At 40.2% G+C, this 13503-nt stretch overlaps 1 protein-coding gene and 1 long non-coding RNA gene across 2 annotated transcripts; both read right to left on the reverse strand.

The window, feature by feature from the left end:
• Positions 1–2005: 2005 nt before the first annotated feature.
• Positions 2006–3196, reverse strand: LOC103640787 (uncharacterized). Its single transcript, XR_559854.4, has 2 exons — positions 2485–3196; positions 2006–2115 (listed from the first exon to the last, which is right to left on the reverse strand). It is a non-coding gene; the product is annotated as an uncharacterized lncRNA (long non-coding RNA).
• A 1050-nt stretch (positions 3197–4246) lies between these two features.
• On the reverse strand, positions 4247–7070 carry LOC109943075 (uncharacterized). The gene is made up of 11 exons (XM_020545882.2): positions 6674–7070; positions 6430–6584; positions 6122–6334; positions 5916–6041; positions 5702–5835; positions 5552–5627; positions 5052–5467; positions 4771–4969; positions 4571–4687; positions 4461–4494; positions 4247–4263 (listed from the first exon to the last, which is right to left on the reverse strand). Exons 1-11 carry the CDS (start codon positions 6771–6773, stop codon positions 4247–4249), a joined length of 1587 nt encoding a protein of 528 aa, XP_020401471.1. The 5' UTR covers positions 6774–7070.
• Between the last annotated feature and the right edge of the window lie 6433 nt (positions 7071–13503).

Raw genomic sequence — 13503 nt, forward strand, 5'->3', positions numbered from 1 at the left:
AGGATACTATTCAACTAAAGTAAGAAGAAGTTGAAAAGAGGCCAAGGTATGAAAACTTCCTCTCCTTCAGTTGTTTTAGTATTCTATCCTTAGTGGGATGTACCATAGTATAGGTTAAATTCATTGCATTATAAAATGTTCAATAGTGAATATAACTTTGACATCAACTATATGTGTGCACTAATTTAAAGGAATTTAGTCTATCCTTTTGGGTTTCAAGAATGATGGTTCATTGCCATCCACATATAAGGATCATCATTTGTGAAACCCTCTCTTCTGTTTCTAATGCTCTCTTTTCTAAGTGTTACAACGAGGTCCTTCCAAGAGCTTTAAAGATGGATTCAAAATCTACAAAAAATGAATGAAGTTCAAGATCACTTGGTTGGATGAAATCATAAAGAGAAAAGAGATCACAGTGAATCAAGAAGGGAGTTATATTTTTTTGTCAACCAAATAAGGAAGATGTAGTGACATATTTATATGATATCCTTCATTATGAGGTTTGAGGTTCATATTAGCATGCTTTACCCTCCAAGATTTCAATTGATATACTTTTAGTTCTTAAACTTTTAATTGGTATATTTCTCATCATCTATTTAAAGCATGTTATGTTAAACCAAGATATAGTGCAAACTTCTCCTTTAACCTCGTATTGTTGATGTGCATAAGTGTACTTTGTGTACTCTTGCATGCACAAATTGAGGGAGAGTTCAGCCTATATCTTGTGAAAACTAATGATTTCTTTCAAGTTCATGTTGTGTAGTCTCACACCTTGGAGAACAACAAATGAGGATGAATGGTTCCATAGAAATGAAAATGAGTTTCTCTTAAACCTATCAAGAAAATGAGTTTCTCTTGATTGTTTAAAGAGGATAAGTTTCTCTTTGAAATGTCAAGCCTATCAAAAGCTAATATGGAAATTCATGATTATAATGGAGACCATGTGGCATTGAACAAAGGTGTGTCACTCCATGAACTATTGTATTATATTTGTGTATCTAGGCTCTTACAAGTTAGTGTATGCATGTAAATGCAATATCTTAAGTCACATCATAAAGTTGCACTTGAATCTTGGCTTAAAATATTGCATATCATGTCTATTAGTATACCTTTTGATTATGAGTAATTCCTTAAATTGGTACAATTTTACATTTTCATACTTTATTTGTACAAAGGTTCAAATTGTAGAACTTAATCCCCTAGCCTCAAGTCCAAGTGCATAAGGTAAAAACAAGTATTCATCACTTGTATGCACACATTTAGGGGGAGAATGGTCTATAATTTGAATCTTTGAGACTAACTTCATTTTCAAGTCTATTATGTGTGTAATCTCCAATTAGAAAGGAATCTTCAAGCAAAGACAATCGCTTCCACTGCAAATTTTGATGGGTATCAAAGATTCTTTGCTCCAATAAATGTATTTTCTATACATTTCATAAGAGAATGAATTTCTCTTGTATATGCTACTCCAACGTCATCTAAAATTGGTAAATATGTATCACATCCTTTTGGATTGCAAATGTCTAAAGTAGCACAGCTTATAAATTCTCCTGTCTAGAACTTAATTGATTAAATAGTGCACATGTTTCTTATGTTGCATGATTATGTTCAATTGATACTCCTTTTATGCCAATGGTACTTTAAGTTGCAAATAAGTACTCTCAACAGATATCAATTGAATTCATATATATATACTAGGTATATGCCCGTGCGTTGCAACGGAGACATATAATATATAAGTCCCCGTTGTCACGCATGGGCACTCACCTAAATCTTCTACATGTACAAGCAGAGGGCCTTATACCTGTGCTATGATACATCTTACTACCAGGGCAAGATCAGGAAGGAACTTTACAAAGAAGCAAACGAAGTCGGGATTCTAGGAGAGCGGCTACCGGAGCCAAAGAGCAAAATATTTCTGACGGTTTCCTCGCTAAGCCAAGGGTGTCTTCAACCACACCGTTTATGGTGCAGCCATGCTGAGAACCATGTCAGCATGTACATCTGAAGCCGTGATCATCTCGGTTGGACCACTCTGTAATGAAGAATCAAATCTTCTGGCTTTTTCCATATATATGTTCGCACAGTAGCCAAACTCATCTCTGGTGATAGAACCTGAGCAACAGAGAACACGTGAGCGCAACAGCAAAAGACAGACTATGCAGAAAATTGCTTTATAATATAATGCAGGCCACATGAATAGATCCAGAAAAATGGGGGGAGAACATGAAATAAGATTAAAATAGAGTTTTAGTTTCCGTATTTGGTAATTTAGGGACTAAGATGGAATAAATTGGAGGAACTAAAAATTAGTGTCTAGAAACAAAATACCCCCTAACGAAGCTGGAAAATAAATGGAAAAAGGCATCAATTGAGCCTTAAGACACTTTTCCCCCCTGCAGGAACATGGTATTCTTACATTTATTCGTAATGTAGGAAAACATATGTCTAAATATAGAATGCAGCTATATTTTGAGAACTTACCTGGTTATTGCACAATATCTCAATACATGGCTTTGTTTTTTGCCATGGCTTTAGTCCAAGCCGCGAAGAACTATCTAGAACTGAGAGCTGTGATTGAGCAGAACTCAATCCCATAACAAACGCATCAGAGCCTCCATCCAATGCTTGCAAAATCTGACCATCTAGAAGAAATGCCAGATAGGATCTCAGCAAAGGAAGTGTCAAATTCTCCATCAAGCTATCTTAGCTTTCAGTGTTACCATTTGCCCATATAAACCAATAAGCTTTGGTTTTCAGGGCTCAGGGATATCAACACAAACAGTGTTGTGGAAGTATCATAGAATAAATATTAATGAATTATACTTGGATTGAAATAGTTCATAGTTCTGACCTTAGTATATTAAGTGTAAACCATACACAAGCAGTGATAAAAAATGGGTGCTCTCAGGATCGAGATAAAATATGACACCCTTTTACCAGAATAGACAACTCAAATTCACCATAATCTATTGTGACGTTATTTGCATAAAACTAAGGGTTAGAAACCTTAGCACAAGAATCAAACTCAGTTTTAAAATTCCAGTGAGAAAATGTAGAAACAGAAACAAACTGTAGTAGAATTCCTAAATGTATCGGAACTTACTTTTATTCAATGGCTGCAGTAAACTATGTTGGTATTGTTCGTCACTTAGAAATGTTCTTGAGTAATCCAGACAAGGAACCACAGTGTGTTGATTTGTACTCACACTGCTCACAACATGTCCGAAGTAACTGAATATACTTCAGGCTCCATCCACGGAGACGCTTACCTGTGAAGTGATCAGACACAGTGATTAATATATGATACCCAACAGTACCATGGTAAGCATGGTGCCCTTAATATAGTGTGCACCACATTATTTTCTCAACTGGAGCTGAATCTGAAAATTTTGGCCATTGTTTTTAAAACTGTCCAAAGTAGGGTTCAAATGGTTGATATCTTGTGCATTGAAATAAACAAGCAGTGGTACACAGTAACTAATAGTAATCCCTCACCTCAACATGTCGTGGCAGGCGGGCCACAGCATATGGTTTATGTATAACAACAGAAGCTGGTGTGTCTGACCAAATAATTCTGCCGTCTTGAATAAGTTTACCATTTTGATCAACGAATACCCCAATGTTATCCTAAATAAACATACAGTACTATAAAGAACTAACTGAAACTAAATAAGAAAACAAGAATCCTTCAAGAAGCTAGTTAAGTGTTGGGAATCTCAATGGCTTCAAAAGAGATTCATATAAAAACTAATTCATTCAATATCATAGTTTGCACTGATATATTGGAAAACATTATCAATATCACACAAATTAGTTACAGACAAATGTGTCGACAACTGTTCACTAATCAGCTAATCCTTTTTAGCGATATCGACAAGTCTTTGTTGTATGTTTGCAGGGATGGCATATCGGCACGAATTGTCCTCATAACTTAAAAGATCAATCACAAAGTTTCTTCGAAGAGTCTTTGCATCCTACAGACAAAGAGATAAGAGAACAAAATATATTATATTGTAGAACGAGATAGCTAGAATGTAAGTTTTGAACAAAAAACAAACGTACTACACTCACCCCAACAAATTTCAGTCGTCTGTCATTCCCCCACATGGCCATAGCTTGTAGAACGAGGTAGCTGGTATTATACCTATAGAATAATATTTGGGCAACTATGTTTTATACAATGATTATCATAGAAAAAATTTAAACTGCTGAGAAGGTGGTAAGAAGAAAATACCCTCTTAAGTCAATTGGAACACCAGTCTGAATTGTATGTTCCCACTTAAAGATATCCTCCGCCCATCCAGAACGTTTCTTGCTGTAAGCAATCTTATATTTTTTTGAGGCCATGATAATCGCTTCCGCGAACCTCTTGTATGGCATGTGTTTACACCAATCTTGAGTCGGTGTAAAATCGATAAAAGTCACATGCTTTTTAACATGATCTATTACGAAAAGGGCGTGACATCCATTGAATTTCCATGGCATGAGAACCTGCAAAATATCAGTCATTAGGATCCTACAACAGAAGTGTCCTTTATAAATACATTCGAAATGAACACATACTTACATATCTACAACCCGTGATATAATAATTCATTGATGGCCAACAATCTAGTGTTTTGGCCAACTCTTCTGTTGTAGGATCCTGATGGTACTTTGGAAGTTTACCAAAACCAACCATTCTCTGGACAGTATATATACATGTACACATGATGATTAGATGTAGATACTATATATTAATACATTAATGATTGGAAACAAACTTACCCAAAAACGCATGTCCATATAATGCTTTCTATTATTTATGATTTCTTCTTTCGGTTTACGTGACTCTTTATTGGCAAGCAGCCGAACAGCCATATCAAAACATCTTAGAATCATATCTTGAGTTGTCGTTAATATGTTTTGCAGGTCTTTGACAGATATTTCTATCTTAAAAGGATTGAAACTTCGCACCCATGTTCTCCTGTAATGTAGCATGACGAAACTCTATATCAAGAATCTAAGTAGTCGATATACATAAAATAAATAAATCAATGAGCACTTACTCTAGTGTCGTATCGTCTTCTATTGCCATGATATAATCACATAAAACATCTATTGAATCGGCTTTGGTCACTGGCATGTCCTTTGTGGAAAGACCAACCATTAAAAAGTCATTGGTGCAACAATCGTTAGAGACTTTTACAGGAGCTCTTTTATCCCAATCATCAACAAACCACCTTTGCAAGTCTGCTTGAGTAATAGGGCCTTCCTCATCTTCAAACACTACTTCGCTATCATCAAGCACGTGGAGTAGTTTCCTCTTATTAGAATCTGTTGGGTTTTCTAATATCTCAACATCAGATGGGCTTCCAGAGTCAACTTCTTTTTCATTTTTGTATAACAGACACCCTCTTCTCTTATTCAGGTCTGAAGATAGTAATATAGCAGCCATTTTTTTCCTAAAGTGTGACATGTCATCCTACAAATAAGAAACAATTATTTAGCATTATATATGTAACACCGACTGTAGATGTCCATATATGTCATAGTAGTAATAATATACCTGGGTAAAACTGTCAGACAGTTCATCCCCTGTCCAGTATTCGATATAGTTCAAAAGAAAGAGGCCACATGAAGAGCTACAATATACATTAATACCAACATAAACATTAGTATGAATGAAGAAATTGGTAAAGAAGATCTTAGGACGTACCTATCTGTCTGCTTTGCATATCCCATGTCTATTTCTCTGAGCGGCCAAGAAGCAACTTGGAGGTCTGGCCACCTGTGGTCTTTTAACTCCTTACGTTGAGATATCATATCTATTTGTCTTTGCAGTCCTTTAATCTTTATATATGGTAAAATAAAATTAGAGATTGGGATAAGTTAATATTGAATTCATAATTGTTTAGTTTGTGCATACTCACAGAGTCAGTGAGGTCTTTGCGGTCTTGTGAAGTACCAAGTGAATCGAGCACTTGTATCTCCATATTTCTTGCATGGATCACAGCAAGATACCAATGCGTCTCTCGGATGTTTATCGGAATAAACACCTACAAAACAATCATAAATACTTGCATAAGAATAAAATACATATAAACACTAACTGTTCAGATTGCAAACTCATATATACCATGTCATGGTCTAGGTAAAGTAACACCCTTCGTTCAGCGCTACATATGTGTGTCATGTCTTTAATTGGATATAGCTCCTCTGTTTTAATTTCAAGATCACCATCTCGCTTCAGGAAATTGAATTGGAAAGCATTTTCTATGTGAACGCGACCTCCAGATCGGCACTTTAGATGCTTTTGAGCTTTTATCAAATTTATGTAACAGTCTATAACCTGCAAGTGTGTAAGTTGTGGTTAAAAATACCAGGATGAGTAAAAAAACTTATACATAACAACGTCGCCAAATATAAAAACTAAGCATGCATTACCTCATCACCTAAATATGCGCTCGGCTGAAATAAACACTCCATCCACTTCCTTTCAACAAAGGCATCATCAATAAGAACGACTTCTACCCTTGGTTCACAAGGGATTTCCTTGATAAAATCGATGAGAGCAAGATCACCTTGCGTGCAAATATAGTCTAGGAGCAACCAGTCATGAGATAAAACTAAAATTAGTTATTACAAAAAATACAAATTGATCCATACAGAACTATGAAAATTTTAATACCTTCTCGAACTATTGCGGTTGCCACCGATTTTTTTGGCTTGTTATGAGACAAGCCTACAAATAGAGATTCCATTCTCGCGGGACAAAAACCTACATTCATAACAAATTGTTAGATGCATAAAAATTATTATTGCTAATTTCACAAATGATCCAAAACTCAACAATACTTTAAGATAGTATGCATGCTCTAATAATACACAAACATGTGCGTCTCTAATAAAAACAATTGTAGCATGCAAACATGACTTGATAATACACCAGACCAATCAAACATAAGACAAACATCATCCTATTAGTTTGTTAGCTGAACATGCAACTCTTACCATGGGTCTAATTTGTTAGGACCTCTTTGTAGACGATGTTCTTGGTATATGTCCCACAATCTACGGTGGGGGTTTTCTTTACACCCTTCCTTGACTTTTTCCTCCCATCGACAGCTGGGATGACAAGAATCTTTATGTTCGATCGGGCTGTCGCTCTAGATAGAGCAACATATAGTTGGCCATGAGAGAACACTGGTTCAGGCAAGTATACACCAACATTGGGAATAGTCTGACCCTGTGCTTTGTTAACCGTCATTGCAAAGCTAAGCCGTACAGGAAACTGCTTTCTTTTGAACTGGAAAGGGAACATCTCTTCATCGGAGGGACACAACGGTATACGCGGTAGGAAAATCCGTTTTCCAACGTGTTGACCCAGTACAATCTCTGCGTCAATGCTATTTCTTTGGAAGCCACGAACGACCAACCTGGTGCCATTGCAAAGTCCATTTGCAGGGTCTATATTCCGGAGCAATATAACAGGACATCCAATCTTGAGCTTCAAAACATGAGGTGGTAGCCCATTAGGCGTCAATGTGTTTAGGAACTCGGGTGGGTAGTAGTTGTGGGGATCATCCATGGCGCTATCGAAACTATGATACACCATATGCTCCCCTTGAAAACGATCAATCATCTTAACATTTATCATATCAACCCAGTCGTTCCGTGTTGACAGTATCGCCCTTGAAGTGATGTAGGTGGAATCAGACATATTTTCGTTGAGATTTGGGAAAGCAAAGTCTATTAGGTTGTCAAGATCGTTGTCACTCCCACTGTAAGGCACACACACATCATCAGGAAGACGAATGTCGCCGTCACTATTTGTTTCCTCAGTTCCACCGCCTACGCGCAGCAAAAACTCCGCAAACCAAGGGTCGTTTTTTGCTCTCATGTTGCTAACAAGCTTTAAGTGGGACATGGACTCCCATAGGTAAGACATTCGTAGCGAAGACGCGACCACTTGAGCCCTTGACCCTTTACGAACAACAGGCAAGACCTGTCTGAAATCTCCACCGAAGACAATGGTTTTACCACCAAATGGTAGTGCGGGGCGACCCATTATATCGCGCATGCTATTGTCCAGTGCCTCCACGGCTTGTCTCTTAGTCATAGAAGCCTCGTCCCAGATAATGAGAGATGCTTTCCGTAGCAACTCTGCTGTTCCACTCTGCTTCGTGAAGCTACATACAACGCCATCGTCAATAGTGAGTGGTATCTTGAAGCGTGAATGGGCGGTTCTTCCTCCAGGCATTATGGAAGCCGCAACGCCAGATGTAGCTGTTGCCACTGCAATCTTGCCCTGGTTGCGTAGCGTCGCGAGCAGCACTCTGTATAGATAAGTCTTCCCGGTGCCACCAGGTCCATCCACAAAGAATAATCCGCCCTGATCGGTGTCAACGGCAGACATAATCTTATCATAGGCGGCCCTCTGTTCCTCGTTAAGAGAGTCTTTAAGAGCCACATCTTCCACTGTCGGTTGGATACTTTCCTCCTCGTAAACCTCTCGAGCAGTACCAATAGCATCGTCATACGCGTCGATCATAGGAGGTAGAGGGAATGTCTTTATGTCCTTTCCCATTGACTGCAGCATGTTCCTAATGTCAATCAATACCATCTGCTCAACATGAGTTTTGTTCTGACTCTTGTGTTGATAGTCCTCGGACATAGAATCTTTGTGTTTCTGCCAGAGTACAGCCACATCGCTTGGCTCACAGTAAACCAGTATTGTGGCAAAAAGCCGTCGCAGAGACGATGGCATCTGGAAAAGAGCACGTTCAGTGAGACACTCATCCAGTGTGTTGTCCGACTCAAGTAGTCCCCTTCTCTCTGCTGCCTCACGAAAAGTCGGTAGGGTGACACCATCAACTGTCCTTAGATCCACATAGGAGGCGGCGCCAGTCACGTGGTTTAGGAGAACACGAAGATAGTAGCGCTCCCCCTCAGCCGGATGAGCAGAGACTATCCTACCGACTTGTCCACCTGTATCTCGTTTCCTCCGTTGCCATACTTTTCCCTTACCACTCTGCCAAGTGTACCACTCAGGGAAGTCACGATATAGGATGCCACGAGCCTCCTCGTGTAGCCTATTCGCCTCAAAATATGATGTGAGCATCGACCTATCAACACCTGGACGGTTGACGACTCGCTCGACCATTTGCCGCTCGTGAAACGCCACCATGTGCATGTTTGGAAGATGGAGTTGAAGCTGCATAACAGGTGGAGATATCTGACTAAGCTCAAAGCCGTATATCCTCCACAAGGCTTCCGGAGGAGTCACCCACCTTGCATCTCTATACTGCTTGATCTCATCAACATCATCATCTGCCTTGCTCGCATCTCTCATAACAACAGACGCACGATCATGGCCTTTGTATATGTATTTGAACAGGTATTTAACAGCCTTGATGCTCCCACATGCCTCGACATTGATGTGGCAGTTGAAGAGACGAAGGAGGTATGGGTTATAAGGGACAACCCATCTATTGTCCAGTTCGCACCCTCGGACCTTTTCTTTACGGTCATCGTCACGACGTCTATAAATAGGGTACGAATCCTTCCCTTGCAAGGTTGTGTCACTGAAAGGCCGAGGGTAATGATTCTTGCACGATTTACGACCCTTAGTGCATGGGCAGTTAGGGTTTAGCGACCCACACGGGCCATGCATCATATGCTTGATAACCATCTTTCGTAGTTCAGGGTACTTGTTGCTTGGGATCTCGGCTGAGATCAAAAGGTCGTACTGCTCAGGACATGTGAGCTTGTACTTCCTCTGCATTATGAGTAGAAAATGGGCATGCGGCAAACCCCGCTTCTGAAACTCCACGACATAGACGTAGGCTCGGACCTTACCAAGAATATCCTGTTTAGTCAGCCGATGCTTTAACTCTTGTAGCTTCGCATGAAAGACACGCACTACAAGATCCGGACGATCTTGCGGTGTCTGTCCAGGGAGAAGCTCCCTCCTTATCTCATCCCAGTTAGGGTTACATGTCATGGTAAGAAATATGTCTGGTTTACCAAACTTCCGCACCAGAGCCATAGCATCCATATACCGACGTCTCATGTCACGAGGACCGCCGATAAACGACGTCGACAGCACAGTTCGCTTGCCAACCTTCTCTCCTCTAATATCTCCATCTAGCATGCTATCCACCAAGCCCTGGTACAGGTCTGCCCTTAACCGATCCTGATTCTTGCGTATGTAATCTAAACGAGAGTTCTCAATCTTTATGTACGTGTCGACCGCGAACTGCTGAAAAAGCCGCTTTCCATGAAGTATAGGATTGAATACCCCGGGGCGAATCTGGAATTTGTAGCAGTAGTAGTCACGTACAGACACACATAAATGGCTAGGAGATTCTGCATACGCAAGGATTATAAAGTGAGTGATGATGAAAAAATAGTTAATAATGCGCAAATATTTCAAAATATAAACAAACAACTAACCCGCATCTTCATCATTTGCATTACTTGCCCTATGTGTCGCACGGTATGCATCCACTTCGTCCATGGATACTCCAACCTTTGGGATATTTGCGTGCCAGCCAAGTTCGCCTCTAGGGAAGAACAATGGATATGATAATGCATCGTAGCATCCATGGTATGAGCGGATGCAGTGGCTTGAACTGTCCTTCCCATGGAGCATAACACTCTTGCTGAACTGGCCTCGCCCTTCGCTCCCTTCGATCCAGACAGCGGCCACCTCCGAAGTGAGAGGTGTGTTATATGTCTTCTGGTTCAACGTCTGGTCTAGGTTCAACGCGATACGATAGTCATCAAGGTTCTCAACGTGACCCATGGTCCTAAGGTGCTCGGAGTACGGGTTTCCACGTAGTATGTCGACTATCTGTCGAATAACCTCTTTGTCTTTCTGTTGATGCTCTTCGCGACACTTACGGTACCGATGCTCGAGAGTGGGATCATCATCATAAAAGTAAAGCTCAAGGTGTTTATGCTCTGCCCCACCATCCCTACCAAATGACTTGATATTGTGATACATCATGCCCTGTGCTCGGAACGTGTATATACCAGAATCCCTTACATTAGTTGTCATACTATCGAGGCAACAGTATAGGGAAGTGAAAGAGAAATGGCCATTAAAAAACCTAATGTTATCACGAAAGTGCCTAGCATCAGAGTCTGCACTATCCCACAACCTCTTGAGTTGGGGAGGGGTCTCCAGTGGGGCTAGCTCAACCTTCCCACCACGACAACAAAAACCAGGTGTCTCATACTCAAACTTCTTCGCGGTGCAATAACCGCAGTTGGGAACAGTCTTTAGCATATGGGTTTCTTCAGGGATGTTGCTATACACCTTGTCGTACGGGTCAGGAACATCAATGGCACTCGATTCATCTTGACTACCATCGATCTCTATATCCTCATCGGTATCCTCATCTGATATTTTTTTGGAAACAATGAGTAAGACATATATGTATTTATATAAGCATTTGTATCATATCATAAAAAGATTGAAATTAGTACATTGCCCAGCGAATAGGTATCCCTCGTTCTCATCAGCATCGTCTTCAAATACGACACCGTCATCGTCATCAACTGGAGGGTGAAAATACAAGCCACATAAAAATACCTGGGCATTCAGGATAAAAGGGGGGGATAAAAATGATAGTAATTACCATTGTTGTTGATCTTTGCAGTCATATGGGGTTGTGTCCGATCATCCCCTTCCTCGGCGTCACTAATGATATCCTCAGCCACAGTAGCCATGTTCCTTGAAATGGATGCTTCAAATTGCCGGTTTCGACGGGCTAAGATAGCTTGTCTTTCACCACGTGGCACATGTTGTTTACGTCTTAGTGGTCTAGTAGACATACGCAGTGAATCGGCATCCTCGGTCTGTGTTGAAGCTGGTAGGAACGGGTTACTGGCGATATCAGGGATAACCCAGTCGCAGGGGGTAAGAGCGGATCCATTAGGTTCAATTGCATCTGTTGTAGGGTGTACAACCTCAGGGGTATATGTTGGGGACTCCATGGCGATGGACTCCTGACTCAATGTGTCAGCCAACAGTGCTCTACGTTTTCTTATGTACTCTATCTTTGACCCTTTCCGCTTTGGTGTATTATTATACAACCTAAGGCGTTCACGATTAAGCTCCCTCCCGGCTGGAGTTAAGTTTTTGTACCGCTCTCTAAAGTAGGCAGCCCTTCCCAAATTATGGTTAGGCGTGTTACCAACAGTTTCATGCACACCGCCTGGAATAAGGCATGTATACGTTAAACCGCATGAAATCAGCTGTTTTGCAAAATTAGTTGAGTGAACAGTCATGTACCTGGTGTCAGAAGTTCTCTTGTTGTGAAAACATCGTCTGACTTGAATGTCTCATTCCTATGCAACCAATCGCTATCATCATCTCGATTCACATTTGGAACTACCAAATCAACAGTGGCAAAATGATTTTCATGGCTACAAATCTGTATTTCTGTATTTATAAAACGATTGGTGGAAAAAATTGTGATAGGTATACCCGCAATACCTTGTGTTGCAAAGTTTGTGAAATCAATTGTGCTACAGCCATCTGAAAGACTAACTATGAAACAAAATGAAAACCAAAATAAGATTAATAGACATTCACTAATCCACAAGAGGATCCATTAAAATAATTAGGAATTTAACTTTTTCATCACCTGTAGATCCCTCTGTTTGTATAGGAGGTCCTTTATTTCGTTGGCTTGCTTCACGACGTTTTCTACTTTTCTCGTTTTTTTGTTCAACGGTCATCGCGGCATATCTTTCCCTTTCCCTTTGCCTCTTACGTTCCTTAGCATCGACATTTGGACCAAGCCTTTTCGATCCATTTTCATCAGCTACAATATAAAATTTAGTATTAGTGTTACCCTTAATACTATGTTTCAAACGTTAATCGGCACGCGTGTAATAACCTTTACCTATAGTAATGGTGTTTGAGATGTTTGTCAATGGTGTGCGTCCATCATTATGTTCCATCTGATCTGTTTCTGTTGGTTCTCCGTTCTCCATAAAGAAACCCTATCATGGACAGTGGAATGGCTTAGTTAAGTTTTCACACAGTACTTGAGTAAGGTCTGATTTGGTGATCAGGGACTTGTGAGGGGATCCATGGAGAGGAATTCCGCTTGCCATTCAAATAGCAAGGAGATTCCTCACACATGGATTTGAAAAGCAAGGGATTCACAGCAGTAAATCAATCACCACGCTGTTGCTACCATACAAATTCAGGTCTCACATACATCCATCCTCAGGCGAGCCGAGTGCTTATATAATCTGAACGGTATTGACCTGTGTCTACCTAACCACATTTTACAAGCAACAAAGTGTAATAGTGCATTTGATCTGGTTGTGATTTGTTCCTTCACCCAATTCAAATATTTCTTTTGGTAACATTTCCTTCTTTGTTTTCCAACTTTTCCGATCAGAATTAAAGAGACAAAGGAATCGGTGGCAATACTCTTGTGTGGGACAAGTGGAGGTGGCAAGAAACAGTGCAGGGGTGAGGGGTATTTCATAAAA

This window comes from Zea mays, chromosome 10 (assembly GCF_902167145.1).
Source record: "Zea mays cultivar B73 chromosome 10, Zm-B73-REFERENCE-NAM-5.0, whole genome shotgun sequence".
Taxonomy (NCBI): domain Eukaryota; kingdom Viridiplantae; phylum Streptophyta; class Magnoliopsida; order Poales; family Poaceae; genus Zea; species Zea mays.